This window comes from Brachypodium distachyon, chromosome 4, assembly GCF_000005505.3.
Source record: "Brachypodium distachyon strain Bd21 chromosome 4, Brachypodium_distachyon_v3.0, whole genome shotgun sequence".
Lineage (NCBI taxonomy): Eukaryota > Viridiplantae > Streptophyta > Magnoliopsida > Poales > Poaceae > Brachypodium > Brachypodium distachyon.
Window position 1 is genome coordinate 35,428,587 of NC_016134.3, and position 20,063 is coordinate 35,448,649.

The following is a 20,063-nucleotide window of genomic DNA, read 5'->3' on the forward strand; positions in this document are numbered from 1 at the left end:
TGAAACATAAAGGATCTATTCAATTCTTAATTAATTTGTACTAGTAGCTGCTAATTATATTCCTCGAATGTACACATGGTCTGCGTTCATTTCAGGATTGGTAGAGATCAGGTACAAAGATCCTAGGGAATTCTTATGCAAGAGTTTCATATACGTCAGTACCACTGGCTGACTGGTGGGTCCAACGGGCTCCAAGGGATTGGAGTATGTGACCACTAAAAAAATTAAATTTGAGTTACTCAAGACAAAAATTAAATTTGACTCGGTTTATTTATGCAAATTGTTCCCTTCGTACGCATAGCTTCCGTAGCACAGAAGGGACAACTATATAAGTACGCAGAGAAATTCCAAAGCTGAAGCACTCCAGGACAGCACCATGAGGATGGCACCGAATGCTGCTCTAATTTAAGGCTTAAGACAGCAGCATTAGGCGTCCACCCCCGGGAATTCTTGTCTGAATCATGCTTAATTTAGAGTATCACTGTATCATTATCACAGAGTATGCATAAGACCAGTCAATCCCTTAAACAAATGGCAAATCTCTTTCAGGATCGATGGCTTTATATATTCTGTCAGCTGGCTGCACTTTCACCATAGATGATTCTGAAACAAAGGTTCCTGATAAGATACATAAACCACAGATGGTTCTGAAACAAAGTTTTTTTTTTCTTCTTCTTCTGATAAGAGATACAAATCGTAGACGATTCTGGAACAAAGCTCTCTGATATGAGACATAAACAAAGTAGTGCGGCAAACGGAACACGGAGAGGCAAATAAAAGGAGGCCATTTTTGTTTTTGAGCAGCAAGCCTAGTTCTCTGCACCTTGTGCAACTTGGAGAAAGAAAAGCTTTGTGCTGCGAGCTTTTAGGCATGAGTACAAAACCCTAGCCTCACAGAAACCGTTGTTTAAGTAGTGCTGAGCTCTAACATTTATATGTGGAGAAAAGTGGAAGATCAGGGTTCAGTAGGAGCAGAAACAGCGTGGATGAGCTGTAGCCGATCGAAGCAAGTCGGTGCACCGGCAAATACTCATACTCTACTTAGAACTGTTCGCTGGTTGTTAGTACAGTTTATTAAGAACATTTGTCAGTTTGCCGGTAATGAAACAATCTGACTTCTACGAATAGCAAATTCTAAATTTTCAGGGTTTTTTTTCTGCTAGTCATAAAATACAGAGAGATTCTGCCAGTTCTTCTTTTCCAGTGAAACGAAAATAGCGTGCCATGTATTGCCAATACTTAAATGAACGAGGTTTGCTCGGAGAGTCATAGGGAAACACAAACAAAAAAAACAAGAGCTCGGGGGAGGTTCAGAACTAAGAGCTAAAAGTTGTACTAGCAGCAGTGTTCCTTTTGTTTCTGAAAATCCTTCATTACAGTCACTGGAATTAATCTACCATTGTCCTTCATTGCGTAGGACAAATCTGGAACCGTTGTCATGGCGTTTGTGGCAATTCTTGGCATTGTACGCTCTTCCTTTTCGTAATTTGGATGACTTGAAGCATGGTAGCGGGATGTCCTGGAACTCCTGAATCCTACTTTGTCTGGATGGCATCCACCTGAAAAGCAGATGGGTGACGTTCAGGACAAATCGTGTGGCTTTCAGTTTCAGTCAGACTCAGCAAAGTTAACTAAGTACATGGTCACCTTACGTCTCAAGCCAAAGTAGTGGTTTCTGGTCCTCCGTAATTCGCGAGGAAGTTATATACTGTGCATCTGTTTTGCACATTCTTGGAGGATGCCAACAACCGCATAAGCTGTACTTTGTGCGCTTATTGTTCAGCAATCAGCTCCTCTTCAGAAAGCAACAGTGCCGATATTTACAGTACTACCGTACACGTAACAAGCAGCTGGCGTCAGCGTCTTACGTGTGGAATGACACTTCTTCGAATGCTACCGACGACACGAGGCTCACGAGGGAGGTAAGCTTAGATGCGTTACAGCGAAAAGTTTCAAGCCAAAAGCTTCCGAAAATTCGCCTTCACATACATACGGACCTCTCTAATTTTGACCAACCTCGTCAGAGAGACCTCTAACTCTCCATCAATGTTTTTTCAAGTAAAACCATAATGTTCTCAAGGTATGATACTATTCACTCACTGGCCCTTACTGCATCAGACATTCAGACCATCATTCACTCGGTCACTCTCTTTCTTGTCTTCGATTCACCCGATGTGGACGCTGACTATTAGACACAATGCAAATAGAGCGCTAAACATATTGTGTAACAGGGAACTAATTCAAACGTAAGCAATGTCGTATCTTGGAGCAGTTCCCCCTCCATGATTCCGATACGGGAAGATCCAGCACGCCGCGCACGCGTCGATTATGGGCAAGAAATTAATCCATCCATGCGCCAAAATTTTAAAGGTTTCCTTGCTTATCACATGATACTGACTGGTGTATATCTCCCGTCTCAGACTCAGTCTCAGGAATTAAATTTCGTCAGCTAACGGCAAGCTAAGACACAGAAATGGTTTCCCTTAAGAAAAGACAGAGAAATGGTCATGAACTAATTAGTTGGTTATATTTAGGAAGCACATATCCATACTAATTAACAAGATCTGTGTTATCCAGTTATTCTGAAGAAGTAAAACAACATGATCTGTGGTGTGTCCGTGTATATATAGTGTAACTAGTACGTCGGATGGATACGAGAATCTCAGGCCTACGCAGTAGAGTTGCTTTCTGGAATTTTTTGACAGGTTTTAGCTGAACTCGTCATATTCAGCAAGCAACTACCTGCTAGAGTATATCGTCGGTTGGTTCCTATCAACTTTTTAAACAAATTTGAAAAAAAAGTGCATAAACTTGAATAGGACTTTGGTAGATTAGTCGCACCATTAGTCTGTCCTCCAACTTGGCCACTAACTTTGTATAGGTTATTGAGCTTCAACGTAGATTAGAGTTCCACTTGCTGTCTCTGTCTGTGTCAGTGTGTCGAGCAGCTGTAGCCTAAATGGAAATGGAAATGTATCATAAGCTGTTAGGGCATTTACAATAGGCGATGTCAGTCCTCGTTAAGATCACACAGGATGACACCTATTGGATTGTTGATGCAACTTTGTTATGCTTGAAGTTTTTTACTTGGGGCCGACTAATATGAATTCAAATTAGAATCTTATTTTATATTTCTTTTTGGTTTGTACCTTTGGGTTTTATCAGTCGACATAGTTTCAGCCTGCAACCCCTAGGGTGACAACCCGGGATATCAATTGGGAGAGTTGTGATTTGAGGATTCACATGTGTCCGTCATTCTTGATGTGTTGTTTTGTTTGTCTCGAAAAGAAAAACCTTAATCATCCGTAATTTCGTTATGATCATGGTGGAATGCGAGAGTGGTACAATATGATATTTGGTTCTCTTTGGGCACGGGGGTATGTAGGACATTACTGTTGGAACTAGAGCTAAATCTATATACCTGTACTTATTATTTCTTCATCATTACATGTTTGATATCATCTTTTCAACGTCTCATTAATTTCACCTTGTGTCTGGCTTTTATCATACAATTTATTCACTCAATTATCTCTGTTGAACACTGCAAATTGTTTCTACTGATTGCTCTGAACTGCTTCTATTACCCAGGTATTGCAATTATACATTCTAAGTAAACCGTTTGTATATAAGTGACATATAGTAGTATTGTTTAAGAAGATAGAGATTTTTTTATCTACTAACTCATCACATGGTTTGATGAAATTACAATTAATTTCTATGATATACTCCACAAAACAGAAGCACCATTTTTTTTAGAATAACCTGTAACTTTATTCAAACTTCATAATCGTTACAGATACAATGCTTTGGATCTAGAATTACAATGGAATATCTTAAAGACATCTTGAGCGGGTTGGCTACCTTCAAAGGTTTCAAAAAGCCCCTTGAGTCGCCCATAAAAAAAGATAGGAATACATGAGCGTTGAACGTACTTGGACAAGGGATGATCTCCTAAAAGTACAAGTCGTCGAATCACAACATCTTATCAATGAAAGCACCATGACACGCCGACAAAACCAATCAAATCCATATGAACGGATCTGCGAGGACAGAAACTCAAAATCCGCAATATTGAACCTACGGTGAGTAGAACTCTCTAGCCCCGTGTCACCGCCCAGTAAGGCGACGCCACAACAGAAGAAGAATTAGAATACCTTTATTCTTGACCGCATCACACCTTCCGCCATAGCGCTGCCTACGAAGACCACACAACTCATAATACCAAACACTTCTAGATGCGTATAACAGAATCCAAGGACACCACCCCCACCTCACAGCACCAAGATGGTGCAGGAGATGAGGGGAACCTGGAAATTTCTTGAGATCTAAGTCAAAACCCTTTTGTATCCTCTCCTGCCGCCGCCGATGGATCTGATCACTGTCCTTGCCATAGCTGGTCATCGGCCCGGCCCTCGATTAAACAGGCTTAGCCCGGTCTAGCCAATAAAGCCCCTTTATACCCGGCTTGGGCCCCTCAACGTGGCTTTCAGGCCGGCTCAGGCACGACACATGGGCTCAGGGCTGGCCAGCTCTGGCCCGTTAAGCCCGACGGGCCCAAAGAAGCCCTCCGCAGCTCTCGGGCATGGGCTCTCCCTCTTCCTAACCGGTGCTCCCTTGGCAACAACCCAGCTGCGGCTGACTACACGCTGCCAGGGGTGGGTACGGGAGGTCGGGGGCTCATGGTCGCGCGACAGAGACGTCGGCCAGGTCGGAGCCGGCATGGTGAAGCTCTCTCTTCTCAGTGGCGGTGGCATGGTGGAGCTAGAGCTGTATGACCGACTGGATTAGGTTTTTTTGGTGCTGGGTGTTGAGCCAGAAGGAGGAGAGGAGAGAAGATGGGCCAAAGGAAGAGAAGAGTTGGGTTGGGCCAGAAAGAAAAGAGATGATGAGTCAAATGTAAAAAAAAACTTTTTAAGGCAAACGGGTCACCCGACACGCGGGCTAGAGGTCCAGGCCCCAGAGGCAGGCCACAGGTCGGCCCGGCTCAATTAGTACAATTGGCGGGCCGAGCCCATCTCAGGCCCGGCCCCCCATTGCCAGCTATGTTCTCAGCCGTCTCCGACGTAAGTTATCTAGAAATCGAACAAAACCAGAGGGCCAACTCACAAAACCACCCGTCCACGCTGCTTCTAGCCTTCTAGGGACCAAAAAAAAAAAAAACCGAGAAAACTCGCCGCCTCCTTCCCCTCCGCCCTCGTCTCGACCTCGACGCGAAGGCGAACGCCGCGAGGAGGACGCACGCGAGCGCGGCGGCGAGATGAAGGTCTCCGTGAAGACGCTCAAGGGCTCCAGCTTCCAGATCGAAGTGAACCCCGCCGACAAGGTATCGCCGCTCCCTACGCCTCCCGATCTGTCTGTCTGTCGTCGCGAGGGTTCGCGTATTTGGGCGAGATTTAGGGGTGTAGATTATTGAGTTGATTGCCTGGTTAGGTTACTGGGTACGGGTTTTGCGCCGAGGGGCTCCTGCGCTGGTACAGTGTGTGCGGAAGCGGAACTGGTGAGTTTGTGTGAAGTCTGAAGTCTGAACGATGCTATTGTGAATCCAATCTGTGGTTTGTTGGTTGGGTTCTGCTGCGGGTGGAGCAGAGAGCAGATGTGGAGTTCGTCTAGGTTATGGTTGTTTTGTCACATAGGTGATGGTTGTTTGGCGAGTACATGGGTGGATATTCTCTTGGGTTAGACTGATTGGTGTGTTACTAGATGCACAACAAAACTTGAATCCTGAGCATAAACCAGTCTGCAGAAGCTAAGGGTCGTTCTGCTGGGACGTTCTCGCTACAGGCTACAGGTAGCACCTATTGATGAAACTTTTCATTTAGGGGGTTTACATTGATGAAACATCTGGAGCTGATAGCCCTTAGTTGCGGTATTTTAGCGGCGGCTGGAGGTCTTATTATTATTGTCTTGATAATTGATTAATTGCAGATATTTATTTTTTGAAACATGTAAAATGTAATGCTGGATTCTGCCTATCTTCAAATGTGGTCGAATTCGGAGGGAATAATTGAGGATTTAGAAAGGCATATGTTTGTTGTCTGGTTAAAAGAATTTCTTCAGAATATGTCAACCTGTCAGTTAGCACCTTTCGTTTTGTTGCCAAAATATGTTGTGACTATATGATCATCGTTTCTAGCATATTTTTGTATCAAGCTGAAGGAACATTATGCTGGCAGCTGGCAGAGAAAAACACAATATTGTGAATAGAGTTAAAGGATCGTTGTTTGGACTTCGGAGACACGGTTTTGGCTGGCCCAAAAATTGTCTATAATGTGGAGTATCTCATTAGTTGGTTAGCTTTAAGTATGAGTTAGGTAAGTTATCCTTGAGAGTAACACTGATCTCATCTATAATTGCCAGGAGAGCCCTCTATATAAGAAAGCCTATTGTAATAGTTGGCATTAAGCAAGAGTAAACAAGTTCACTTCATCCTCTTCTATGTCTCTCCCCCTAAAGAAACCTTCGCCGCCTGGCTGTCCTCTTGTTAGTTTTTATAATGAATTTAGTGATATTACAATATATATTGAAAGAAAATCTCCATCAAGTTTTAAAAATGAAAACTAATGGCATAGAAACATACACGTGTGCAGGCACTGTATACAGTCCACACATTCTTATAATCAATGCACTCGATCTGCAAAATTCAGTTGGCAGGTTAGCAATTTAATCATCTGCAACTATGCGAAATTCATCTGTGGTCAAAATCTTGAACTCCACTGTCTGTTTTCGGTTTTGTTTCCTCGCATGGATCAGCCCAGGTCTAAGGGAGAGGTCAAGCATGCTTAACAGTGACGCCCAGATCTCTGACGGATTGTGGCTGTGGCCGCTTGCATTGAAAGTGGTGGAAGTGGAACACATCGTCTGATATACCGTGTCCAGTTGGATGAAATAGGTTCGGACTCTGCCACAATCCCAACATGGTCGAACTGATGGACTCCAAATACTCTGAGGGCATGAGAGTCTGGCTAGAAGGGAGAAACTGGGAGAGCTAAGGCTGCGGTGCAGGTCGGGTGTGAGGTGATCGGCGAGAGCAAGGGGAGAATGGAGTGGAGAGCTGAAGTGGGATTGGATTTTAGCGATGCAAACAGTTACCTATTGTAGGCTGACACGCCTGCTGGTGGCGGCAGGACACCGTGAACACTACATTCATCATGCTCAACAAGCCAGGAAGGGTTGTGCCTGTCGCTCGTTTCTGACATGATGCTGGCGGTGCACTTCTTGCTGAGGGGTGCCAAGTGTGAGGCCTTTGAGCCCAGTGATGTTTTGCGGCTCATGGGTGGCATCTTGTCCTGCCACAGGGGCAACAATCTCATTCTGCGTGCCAGCAGGAGAGGCCATGCGGAGAAGGTCGGAGTTCACAATGTTGTTAGTTGAGACGTCCAACATGCACGAGGTGAGGTGGGCACGTGACCCTGGTGACCCCAGGAAGATGGTGCAGGAGACCATTGTCTCACCCTACTCCCAGTTTTTCAAGCTGCTGCACTGATTATCACGTTCCAGGCTTCCAGCTCAGCCTTTTGTTGTCAAACTGTGTATTGGTAATTGTGTTGGTTTTGCATGGCCAATATGAGGTTTGTGGTTTGTCCAGCCGTCCATGCACTGTAACATCTCTTTCGAGAGAGTACCAGCAAGAAACTGTGTGTTGCTACGTATTAAAAAAATCACTACATTGATGTGCTGACCTATGTATCCACAAATTGATGGCATTTCTGGGTGTTTTTGCAATACATATTTTAAGGTGCTGATTTCTTTAGGAGTAAAGATATTGGGGTCTTCACTATGTTGACATGGCATGAGCCTATGTAACTTACATTGGACAAGCATGTGAATTAGATTCTTTGAATTATGTGTAATGGGAACGTTACAACTTGTATAATTGATTCAAGCAGGTTTCTGATGTGAAGAAGCTCATTGAGAGTTCACAAGGGCAGAATGTCTACCCAGCTGATCAACAAATGCTTATACACCAAGGGACGGTGCTCAAGGATGACACTACGTTGGAGGAAAGCAAAGTTCTTGAAAACAACTTCCTTGTGATAATGCTTAGACAGGTATACTGCTTAGTACATTGCATAAAATCGTCGGTAGCATTATAATGCATAGGATGACAAGGAATTTCATTACAACACCTTCTCTTGTGCATCATAAGTATTTGTTTTGGATATCAAGGTCTTGAACTCCCTTAACTTAATGAACTTCAACTTCAGTATGTATAAGAATTGCCTTGAAAGATATAGGTATTTCTATTACTGTGACTAGTTTTTTTATAAATTACAGCCTACAGTTGCTTCAGGACTGCTTCATATTAATTTTCATAAGAAGGCAAATTGTTATCGTCACTTTCTGACAATTGACCTTTCACAGAATAAGGGCTCATCAAGTGCAGCTCCAGCTAAATCTAAGGAACCTTCAAATCAGGTTAGATGGAACCTGATCACACCGATACTGGTTACTGGTCACTACTATGTTTTTATCCTCTTTTGGTACTCCCTCCGTCCCATATTAAGTGACGAAATATTACATGTATCTAGACACTTTTTGGGTATAGATACAGCCATATTTGGGCAAATGGAAGTCACTTAATATGGGACGGAGGGAGTAAATGAATTTCCTTCATTCATACACCCTCCGATCCATAATAAGTGTCTCAGAGCTAGTACAACTTTGTAAGTGTCTCAGAGCTAGTACAACTTTGTACTAAGTAGAAAATTTGAGACACTTATTATGGATCGGAGGGAGTACCATATATCTGAAACTGTCATGATTCTTTTTAGTTTATTTGCAAATAGTATCTTTTGCTGTATATAGTCAATGTCTCACCGAAACGATGGCACAGTTTAAGTCTGGTGTGAGGATGACAGATTTTTCAACTACGTGGTGTTGAGTTGATGCATTTTTCTCATGTGCTCGTGTTTTTCTTCTTACAAAGACATCACTTTTTCTCTTTCCTCACCACAAATTTATGCCCTGTGTGTAATGTTATAGTGCCTCCTAATCTTATGCTCTTCAATTGTTGAGACTCTACTTTTAACTTGCATTTATTTTGCAGGCACCCCCTACTCAGACAGTACCTGCTAACCCTCCATCTCAAGCACCGGTGGTGCCAGCACCTCCAGCAGCTGCTGCACCAGCACCTATGTGAGTTTTCCTCATATTAGATAAATAATTAAACCATATTTGACCCTTTTCAGTTGTATCCTGTTGCGTTCAAGGTTTCTTTTGTTTTCTTTTAAGTAAGATAATAGTATAGATAGAAAATGCAATTCTAGTACTGCTTTAGCATTTTAATTTGACATGCAATAAGATGCACAAGCCTATATCTGGATCTTTTTTATTGGTTAAACACAGAAAACATGTTACTTTTTATCTTGCCCATAGTTCTTTTTTAACTTAAATAGGAAAGTTTCGAAAAGTTGGTAAATGGTGTCTGTTCGATCATTGATTTAGCTAGCGGTTACTGCCAGCTAACACTATCCTGATGTTTACTGAAATAGTGTACCTATCAGTGCTCCTACTCCAACTGCCACGGCCTCGCCAGCTTCTGCTGTGGCTGTCTCGTGAGTTGATCTTTTTTCTTCATTTTATCTTATTTTCATTTGTAACCTCATAAAACACATTCCCGCTTGAAGATGGATATATTAATTCCTGTTTGTTCGGGAGCCCATTTGACATATCGTTACATGCTATCATTTGTACAGCACCGAAGCAGAAACTTATGGTCAGGCTGCCTCAAACCTTGTTGCTGGGGGCAACCTAGAGGCAACTATTCAGTCAATTCTTGAAATGGGTGGTGGAACGTGGGACAGAGACACAGTGCTCCGTGCTCTACGGGCTGCATTCAACAATCCGGAGCGGGCTGTTGAGTATTTATATTCTGTAAGGAGATGTCCTCTCTTAGTAATTGGCAGGTCTTCCTTGATTATGGCTCTCGATGTTCCACAATTTACACAAATTACTAGAGCCAGTGAAGGCATCATGTCTCTTGCTTACAGTAGACTGCATGAAGCTACAGACCTGAAAATATGTTTAATTGGAATCTCTTCTTGGTGATTTCATATCCTTTGGAAGTTTAGCTATCTTCAATCCATGTGGCATTGTACAGGAAATACATGTTGACGCACTTTAGGTTGCAGATTTTTTGGCAACAAAATTAATAGCCTTTGATCTTTCATGTAGGGAATTCCTGAGCCGATGGAGATTCCTGCACCACCACCAAGTGCCCAGCCAGCTGATCCTGTCCAGGCTTTACAGGCAACTCAACCTGCAGTTGCCTCTTCTGGACCAAATGCTAGTCCCTTGGACCTCTTCCCTCAAGTACTACGACCCCACCCCCACCCCCTTTTGATGTGCAGTTTCCTTGTTTGCATAGTCCTAACTCTTGCCTTTTTTAACTTGCAGGCCCTTCCAAATGCTTCTGCAAATGCCGCTGGTGAGGGAAATCTGGATGTTTTGCGTAATAATGCACAGTTCCGAAGCTTACTGTCTTTAGTGCAGGCTAACCCCCAAATCCTACAGGTTCTTTTTCATGCTGCTGCTCTTTTTCCTGTGTTAAGCAGTCTGCTTCTTGTTACAATTGACTGATGGATTATTTGTTTACACTTTACAGCCATTGCTTCAAGAGCTGGGAAAACAAAATCCTCAGATTTTGCAGCTGATTCAGGACAACCAAGCCGAGTTCCTTCGTTTAATCAATGAACCAGCTGAGGGTGATGAAGACGAGTATGAATCTTTTCCCTCTTCTTTACACTTGCTTTGCACGTTATTTGACAATCTCGTACTTCCTTAACCAGGAATCTCCTAGACCAATTTGCAGAGGGAGTGCCTCAGACCATAGCGGTTACTCCTGAGGAGAATGAAGCTATACTTCGTGTAAGTTCATAGATCTTGAGAAAGTTTGTACTCTCTTCGCACCCACATTTTATGTACCCTGTCATGGTGGTTTAATACTTATTTGTCACACCACGATACAAATTTTGCATACACAGCTTGAAGGAATGGGTTTTGACCGGGCGCTTGTTCTGGAGGTGTACTTTGCCTGCAACAAGGACGAGACCTTGGCCGCGAACTATCTCTTAGACCATATGAATGAGTTTGATGATGGCGCACCGCAGTAAGACAAGCTGGGTTGTTGCCAAACTACATGCAAATGCCACAAGCTCATTGGAGCAACTGTGTGGGGAGGCTTATACTGCTGCACTCGCATGGCAGGCCTTAGGATATCTTTTTTGTGATCTGTCTTTTCTTTAGTTTGTAATTCTTTTCTGCCTTACTATCAGTACATTCTCTAGATCATCTTTAAACGTTAATTACAGACTTGACGGCAGGGTATAAAAGTTCTCAGTCGGTGTTACTGGATCATGCTGATCTAGGCTGTTTCTTCAGCGAGCTCTTTGCTTCTGAACAACTGCAGTAACCTAGCTGCCTGACCTATATTACCGTGTGTCACCATTCTTATTGCCATTGCCTACTGTGCGAATTGAATAATTATTTTGTGGTCAATATGGAGCCTCTGATCTTGTAATTGCCCTTTACGGCTTTCAGGTCATCGGGGAGTGAAAGCTCTATGGTTTCCTTACACTTACATGAATGTAATAATGATGAAACATGGGCAGTGTACAATTGTACATACGGACCCAAAAACAAAAACGGCAGAGCATAACTATCTATATCTTGAGCGTAACATGGAGTCCACTGGGACAAAACATGCTTAGTATTTCAGTCCCTCGCCAGCTCTGGCTAATCTCTTCGGTGGGGTGAGCTGGGCTGAGGAGAACAACTGAGTCACGCAGCGGGGGTTTTCAAGGCCGAGGACCGGGGTAGATCATTGATCTGTGGAGCAGCCTTCGGTTACCAGCGTAGTGCTGTGAGAATCTGGGCGTACTTTGTTGGGCGAGTGTGCTAGGCATCTGTACTCCGATTCTTGCTTTGGATCGGACCTGTTACTGAAGCACGTGTTTATGTGACACAATTTCTTTGTACCTATGAAGTTTGTCCGAAAAGCAAATTAAGCAACGGTTTACATGCAATATTTTACGAGACAAATTAGGCAAAGTTCAAATTATTTTGAACTACTTAACCTAGCAAAGAATGATTTCAAAATTAATCCTAGTAAATCGCTCCTGATTTGTTTTTACTCAGCTTCCATCTGGATCAACTGTCACTTCTGATGCTTCGTGTTATTGTTGAAATCAGTGTCATTATTTGCTTCCTTTGTTTCATGTACTAGAGCTAATAATTAAAGAGAATGTTGTGCTACCATGTATTATCTTGAAACATATAATTCACATTTGTTCACAAATTGAGTTTTTATAGGAGTACTTATAAGATATGCTTCTATATGTTGTACTCGCGTTTTTTCTTTTCTTTTTTTGCTTACTAGCATTTACTTTGTCCATAATTCAAGAAAGCTTAATAATAACTTTCTATTGTATGCTTCGGCACATTTTTTATATTTTTTTTGCTTATTTATGTGATGTTCCCTGGTTCTACAATGACCAACAAATATATTAGTTGCTTTCCTAGCTGTATCAATATTGCTTCAAAAGTAACTACTGGGTATTTCGGTTATAGATCACCACCGTGTGCAGGGAGCTAGGGAGCCGCCGTGGTGGAGTCATCAGAACTGCTGCTTTCTTCTGACATTTCTTCTTCTATATCATGAGCAGAGGATTGTGGAAGATCACTAGCAGAAGCAGGAACTTGAGCACTAGAGGCCAGGCCTTTTTCTTCTCTTAGCAGGCTGCTCTACACTTTGAGCCATTGAGGAGGCTCTCTTTCTCTTGTCCTTCCTTCGTTGATAAGGAGGATGCTCTTGGTCTAGCAGATGGAGAAAGCTGAGTGAAGCCGGTATGGACTGTCAAGAAAGTCGCCGGTATCTAGGGGGAGACGTATTTATTACACGACCAGGAAGTCGACCGGTGGCAATTTGTGAGAATTAGATGGAAACACTTGCACATATGTTCGGAAGAACACTGAATGAGCGGGGATCGAATGGTCTGATCGGAACATCCCGTCGGACACCGGAGGGAAGAATTTCCCTATTTGTTGTGCATCACAGTATCTGATTCCTATTATCTTGTCAATCTTTTGAGGCTAGGGTTTATGCTAAATCTGAAGAAAGGCATCTACAGCTGGACCTTTCATTACAGTGTGGTCATAAGCAAATAAAAGCATACAGGGAGTTGTTACTCTTCCTTTTTTTAGAAGGGAGTTGTTTCTACAGCTTTGCCCAGCCCGTGAGTAAATCATTTTCCTTTCGTCTCCCAGCCTAAGTCACTAACCAAAACTACCAGCTACTACAATCCGGATTCTCTCCGCTCTCTTAGTCTTTACCCTTCAATTCCTTGTACCCCGTTCCCTTGTTTAGAATAACTCAAATGGAACAGCACAGCTGACCACAAACTGGAGCCAACACAACAATGTGAAAAATGTCATAACAACTAAAACAATTGTCCCAGGATACGCCCATGTTTCAGTATTATACTCCAGTTAACCTTCGTCTGAAAACGTAGGATGTTTACACGCTCCAGATAGTCCAAATGCTCTCTGCCTCCACATCAAATTACTCATGCATGCCCAGATTAAACATTTAATGCTTAAATGACTGTGCCCTCTCTATATAGCAAGCACTAACCAGATCTAAACTACTGTTGAAGTCCGGAGAGCTGGTTGTCCATCCACAGAACACATTGCAATTAGTCCACAATGAGCAGAGAAGAGTGATGTAACAGAAGTAAGCTCAGTCATCATCAGAAATGTCTATTATGTCAGGGCTACTGCTTGTCTCAGCTGGCAGAGGTGGAGCCACTTGATTACCGACAATGGAGCATGTAGTTGGTGGAGTAATCACCTGGTCAACAATGTCCAGGCACGATGCTGGCTCAGATCGATAACCTATCCTTGGCTGTGTATGTTGTTACATCCCCCGTGGCTGCTGTTTTTAGCAGTAAATACAACTGTCAGTTACAAGTAAAAGGGAAGACTTTTGTTTGCAGCAAAAAAAGGTTCAGCATCACACGCTGCTCCCTAGCTGTACTGTCTGTCGAAAGCATAAACATAATTAATCAGTATGGCAGCGCAAGCTCCCCCAGGGGGCATTCTGTACGTGGCATGTTAAACAGCTAAAATGGCATATCCAATCCTATCCTGTATTTCAGCTAAAAGTCTACTGGAAATATATACTATCAACAAGGTGTCAATATATGCGTGGTATAGATAAGATAAATGAACAAATATCACAATAGCTTAGACGTAGATATCTCAAACAGCCAACAATGGGAGTAGTGAGATTTTGTATATCAAAAAAAGAGCATCAGCTATGTACACACTAGCAAAGCATATCTGATCAATAAACAAAATACTGGGCTCAGATTAACAATCAAACGTGAAACTTCCAAAAGCTGGGCAGAGGGTATGCTCCAGCCAGCTACAGATTCCATCCAATAAAATAGGCATCATACAACACCAAATTGCGTCTCAAAGAGTCAATCCAGCAAAAGCAAGATGTATGTTAATTATAACCTGATAGGTTGCTTACCTCAACATAAGTTCGCCGTAATGATCCAGACGTAGGTTCAGTAGGTGCTGCCACAAATGAAGGCCTCCCTGCTCAAGTAACACTCCGAGATAAGTAACAAGAAACATGGAAGCAAGTAAGAGCTTAACAAAAGATACTGGCCTGAGCTGAAGTCACTGTTTGGCACGCCATACATATTAAGTTGCTACAAAAGAGCAAAGTAGGTCTCAGAAATAGGAGAAGAATTCAAAGCATGAGCATATATGGCAAGTGTGTAACAGGGTTAACAACACAAGCACACACCTGAGGAGCTCCAGGGGCTTGAGTCCTCGCCTGGCCCACAGGAGGGGCAACAACAATGTCCAAGCATGGAACGGGTGGTTGGCTCTGATCTCTAGGCGCTTGAGTAATCACCTGGTCTGAAGGAGGGTTTACAACAATATCCAAGCATTGAGCTGGTGGCTGGGACAGATCTCTAGGGGCTTCAGTCACCACCTGGACAGCAGGATCGATAACAACAATCTCCAAGCATTCAGACAGTGGTTTGGCTTGTTGAGATGAGACTTCTTCGGGAGGTTGGGCCTTGATGGAGGCTTCACTGGTATATCGCTTCCTTGAACGTGCACAAGTTATCTGAGATAAGCGTTCTCTCTCTCTTTTCCTTCGCTCTGTTCTCTTGTTTACAAGCGGCTCGGCTGATCCACTTGACCCTTCTGATTCATAGATGTTCTGCCACACACTGACACACGCATACTCCTTTTTCCTAGCAGAACCCCTGGTTTTTAAGGAGATCTTACCCAGTACTTTTGCATTGTTGCAACACACAAAAGAGGAAAGCCCATTCTTCTCCGATGCACCCAATTCACGCTTCCGTTTTCTAGTAGCATACACGGCACAGGATTTCTGAAAGGCTTCAGGCATCTTGCCTGCTTGGTTCGTTGTGCTACCTCCTGGCAGTTTTGCAACCCCATGTTTCTCTGATGCGACCGAGTTTTGCACTAGCTTCTGTTTTTTCTGAGGTGCAGCAGACAGGACACTTGTTTTCTTGGTGTCCTCCGGCTTATGCAGCTTCTCTGCCTTCCTGGAGGTGCTACTTACTGGTGGTTGTGTAATCCCATGTTTCTTCAATGCAACCGAGTCTTGCACTAGCTCCAGTTTTTTCTGAGGTGCAGCAGGCAGGGCACTTGTTTTCTCAGTGTCCTGTGGGTTATGCAGCTTCCCCGCCTTCCTGGAGGTGCTACTTCCTGGTGGTTTCACATTGCCGCACCCCCTTAGAGGGAGAACCATGTGTTTCTCCGATGCAACCAAGTCTTGCTCTAGCTCCAGTTTTTTTGAAGGAGCGTTTAGTGGGACACTGGATTTCTCAACTTCATCCGGCTTATGCAACTTTCCTGCATTCATGGAGGTGCTACTTCCTGGTGATTTTGCATTGTTGTAACCCCCTTGAGAGACAACCCTGTGTTTCTCTGATGCAGTCACGTCTTTCTCTGGCTTCAGTTGTTTTGGGGATGCGGCAAGTGGGACACTGGATTTCTCCACATGCTCAGGCTTATGCCACTTGTTTGCCTTCCTGGGCATGCTACTTCCTGGTTGTTTTGCATTGCTGTAACTTCCTAGAGAGAAAAAATCACGTCTCTCCAACGCAACCGAGTCTTGCTCTACCTTCAGTTTTTTCTGAGATGCAGCAGGCCGGGCACTGGGTTTCCGAACATCTTCTGTATTAGAAGGATTATGCCACTTATCTGCCTTTCTGGAGATGCTACTTCGCGCTGATTTTTCATTGTTCCAACTTCCTAAAGATAAAATCTTGTGCTTCTGCGATGCAACCAATGTTTGCTCTGGCTTCAGTATTCCCAGAGTGGGAGCAGGTGAAACAATTACTTTCTGAAAGTTTTCAGGTATATTCCTCTGGTCTGCCTTCTTTAAGGAGCTATTATCCAGTGATTTTGCATTGCTGCGACTCCTTGTAGAGAAAAGCTCATGCATCTCCGTTGCCTCGTGCTTCGACTTCAATTTTTTACATGAAGAGGCAGGCAAAACATCTGCTCTCTGCAAGTCATCAGGAATATTACTCTTGCCTGCCTTTTTTGAGGAGATACTACCCCGTGATTTTGCATCATTGCAACCCACTACACGTAAAAGCTCACGTTTCTCTGTTTCAGCAAACTCTTGCAGCGGCTTCAGTTTTCTTAAAGAGGCAGCATGCAAAACAATTGCTTTCTGGAAGTCTTCAGGCATATTCCTCTTGCCTGCCTTCTTTGAGGAGCTACTACCCAGTGATTTTGTGTTCGTGCCGCCTGTTAGAGAAGGGAGCTTAACTTGTGCATTTGGTTTTGCGACAGTACCATTCTCCTGCAATTCATCTGAATATGATTCTTGTACAGTTCCTTGTGACTCAGACATTTCAGATTTTCCAGTCATAAGCCTCCTCCCACCTGAAGAAGCTATGTTGTAAGTTGATATGGTTATAACATGAACATGAAATTACTACAATAATGAGAGCTATAACAAAAATTCTTACTTAGCATGGAAGTATTTGATGCTTCAATTGCAGACACAATAACAAAAAAATATTGATTGTAGTCCAAACTAATTTAGGTGAACTGCATACTAGGACAACTATGAAGCACAGGAGCCAAGTTTGACCTCCATACTCCTTATTGGTTAGTTCAGAGCTTATAATAAACACTATATTAGATAGCTGAATTTAGACATATACCTTTGGGAACCTTCTTTTGACCTGGTGTATCTCGTGCTTTGTTCAGAACATATGTACCACCACAATCCATTTTGTGGCTGCAGAAAATAGCATCAGTCAATGAAGACCGTTGAATTTTACTATGCAAGCATTGGCTGAAAGTAAATCTTATCTAGAATACTCTATAGAAGTCACTGAGAGTATTAGATAACAAGCAGATGGAATATGCATCTAGCGATCAGTTTGAGAGGTCATTTTGCATCAAAATGTTTGACAGGTAATTTCAAAAACATTCCAAGAGCATATCTTGTTGACTTTGTGGGATAAAACAACAATTGAGAATATAAAGTGCAGATTTTACAACACTATCCACTAAATGTGAGGAGTTATATGTCAGGGTAAAATTATACAGTCTTACTTGTGCCAGTAGCAAAGCATGTTGCCACAGGTTCCATCTTCGCTAAAATTCTCAATACAGCAGGAATCAGATGGAGGGCTCAGCTTCTTCGCCCTCATAAGTGTACTGCTACATGATTCACACTGAAATGTAGAAAATTGAACATGCCAGTAAGAGTTAAAACTAGAAATAAATTTAACAACATAAAGGAGACATAAAAGCAGAGAACTACGGGAACTAATACCTTCCACAAAAAGCCGTCGATACCGCAGAACGTTTCCGGACTGAAATCATGGGTGGTTGTGATACAGTAGCCACTACTTGGTCTCTAGGTGGCCAAAGAGCGAAATCATCAGTTGAGCATAATGGCTTAGAACTTAACGGCCAGAAAATACTAACCAGGTCATCCTCAATGGAGCAAGCGTTGATAGCATCCATCCAATCACGGAAAAGAGGACCATGATTCCTGCGTAAATTAGTGAATTCACAGAAAATTTAAGCAGCAGGCAGTCTGGGAGCTGAATAAAATTGAACATACAATCTTAGTTATAAGGATACGGGCATTTACCAAATGCACTTCCCACCATGCTTTACAAATATGATTGCATGAATCATCAGATGCAGCAGGGTGTTCTTCAGATCATCATTTGTGCGATATTTCAGCATGGGCTCATAGAGTGTTATGATATTGTTGCCTTCTCCAAAGGAACATGATCCAAAACATCTGCTTATAGACTTATGAGTGCTCTATTTTTAAGTTTTCAATATAAAATTCGAAAGAAGAAAGTTTAATAACTGAGCAAAACACTATATAATACACATTTTGCAAACCAGAATCAACGTATGGTAAGAAAATCTGTTGCTGAAATACAGCTAATGCGATAATGAACTAATGAAGGATGTGATGCATTCTAATAAAACGGATGTTGTACTTAGCTTAAGCAAGCAATTCAATGGGGGAATTCGTTTTTTATGTTCTTTAGTAGTCAATTTTGCAATGCAAATATATATACACACACCAAAATATTAAGCAGAGCTTGTAATGTACATGTATTATATCTCTTAATAGAAACTTGAAACATGGTTGCGACATATGCTTTCTCATATAAATCGGAGTTTTCGTAATCATGTCACAAAGACTTCGTACAGTTCAATCTGTCACTGAATGATCAGTCTTCAAGGGACGTTGCTCTGAAGCCATAAACCTGAAAAATATGCTTGTGTTCAATATACACAACACTTGAAAGTACTCCCGTAGACCTAATCCGTATGTCCCTAACCAAGGCGGGAAATAATCTTAGAGCTGCACCTGCATCATATGAATGTGGGAGCGGCAAGAAAGAGTTGAGATTTTTGCATGATTTCTTCGGAAGCACCGAGCACCTCCCAACTACTAGGAAAGGGAAGGGAAGGCTCCATGACTGGTGCGCAGGTCAAGAAAGAAAAAAGGAGGCATCTTTTATGTGAATCGAAGCGCCTAATGCTGAAGACTGGAGCATCTTTGCGAAGATGACGGATAATCTAAAGCTCCATGATCCTAGGTATGGACTGTTGCTGCGAATATTTTAAAAACAAACATTGGTGATGTATGTAGCCATCCCCTGCGGAGGATTCCAACAGCAACAACAACAACTTGGCCCCAAATTCAAAGAGACGGGGAGGCCAAGCAGCAGCAGCAGCAGCAACAAGACGGAGAGGAGAGACCTACGCAGTAGCACGCACCTGATCCTTTTGGTGTGCGGGGAGGTCCACCTGACGGAGAAGGCGGCGGCGTCGAGCGCGCCGCGGAAGTAGAGCTTGTCGTAGTGCCGGAAGAGCTCCCACACGTCCGGGTTCTCCTCCACGGCGTCCGGATCCGCCAGCACCAGCGCCATTGCCTCCCTCCTCCCCCCACTCACTACACGCACCCACCCACCAATGCTGCCTGGACGAAGCTGCAGCAGGAATCGGCGAGGACTCGAAGGAAGAAGGGGATTTTGATCCTTACTGGAGAAGGAAAGGGCCCCCTTTCTCTCTCTCTCCCTCCCTCCCTCCTAGTCTAGTCCTCTCCGGTGTCAAGTCCGGTGCATGAAAATGGCAAGAGAGAGAAGGAGAGTAGAGAGGGAGGGAGGGTTGTGTGTGCGCGCAAATGTGGGTGGGTGGGTGTGTCAGTGAGGCTGACTGTGGGCTCGCGTGGAGGGAAAGGAGACGTCGGTTCTTCCGTGGGGAGAGAGAGAGAGGAGGCTTGGGCTCGAGCTTCGGCTTTTGTCGGGATGGACGGCCGAGATGAAGTGGCGGGCGCGACCTGAGCCGCCGGATGACAAGTCACGCGGACTCGGTCGGTCCTTTGAATTTGTGTTTGCGTGTCGGGCAGACAGACGGGAAGGAGCGTGGGGATCGAGGAGATGGTTCTGTCTTCTGTGGACTGTGGAGTGATCGGAACCAGCACGGATGGCAGAGTCGGATGGACGACAATT

The 20,063-nt window shown here is 43.4% G+C and overlaps 2 protein-coding genes and 1 long non-coding RNA gene across 5 annotated transcripts; 2 read left to right on the forward strand and 1 right to left on the reverse strand.

The window, feature by feature from the left end:
* Positions 1-5,129: 5,129 nt before the first annotated feature.
* LOC100830156 (probable ubiquitin receptor RAD23) lies at positions 5,130-11,496 on the forward strand. The gene is made up of 11 exons (XM_003578046.4): positions 5,130-5,323; positions 7,887-8,048; positions 8,362-8,415; positions 9,047-9,135; positions 9,492-9,554; positions 9,696-9,873; positions 10,174-10,311; positions 10,396-10,512; positions 10,604-10,716; positions 10,788-10,866; positions 10,983-11,496. The coding sequence occupies exons 1-11, from the start codon at positions 5,258-5,260 to the stop codon at positions 11,109-11,111; spliced, it is 1,188 nt and encodes a 395-aa protein (XP_003578094.1). The 5' UTR covers positions 5,130-5,257; the 3' UTR covers positions 11,112-11,496.
* LOC112268742 lies at positions 5,330-7,758 on the forward strand. The gene is made up of 2 exons (XR_002960145.1): positions 5,330-6,651; positions 6,751-7,758. It is a non-coding gene; the product is annotated as an uncharacterized LOC112268742 (long non-coding RNA).
* A 1,922-nt stretch (positions 11,497-13,418) lies between the features above and the next one.
* LOC100820941 lies at positions 13,419-19,732 on the reverse strand. 3 transcript variants are annotated; one of them, XM_014902047.2, is made up of 10 exons: positions 19,330-19,732; positions 18,176-18,331; positions 18,007-18,073; positions 17,852-17,935; positions 17,629-17,750; positions 17,232-17,308; positions 14,816-16,947; positions 14,675-14,717; positions 14,534-14,601; positions 13,419-13,927 (listed from the first exon to the last, which is right to left on the reverse strand). In XM_014902047.2, the coding sequence occupies exons 1-10, from the start codon at positions 19,479-19,481 to the stop codon at positions 13,913-13,915; spliced, it is 2,916 nt and encodes a 971-aa protein (XP_014757533.1). In that variant the 5' UTR covers positions 19,482-19,732; the 3' UTR covers positions 13,419-13,912. The 3 variants fall into 3 exon arrangements, with proteins under 3 accessions (XP_014757533.1, XP_010238153.1, XP_024310567.1); XM_010239851.3 differs by having other exon boundaries at positions 13,419-13,930; positions 19,330-19,731; XM_024454799.1 differs by having other exon boundaries at positions 13,924-14,035.
* Positions 19,733-20,063: the final 331 nt, after the last annotated feature.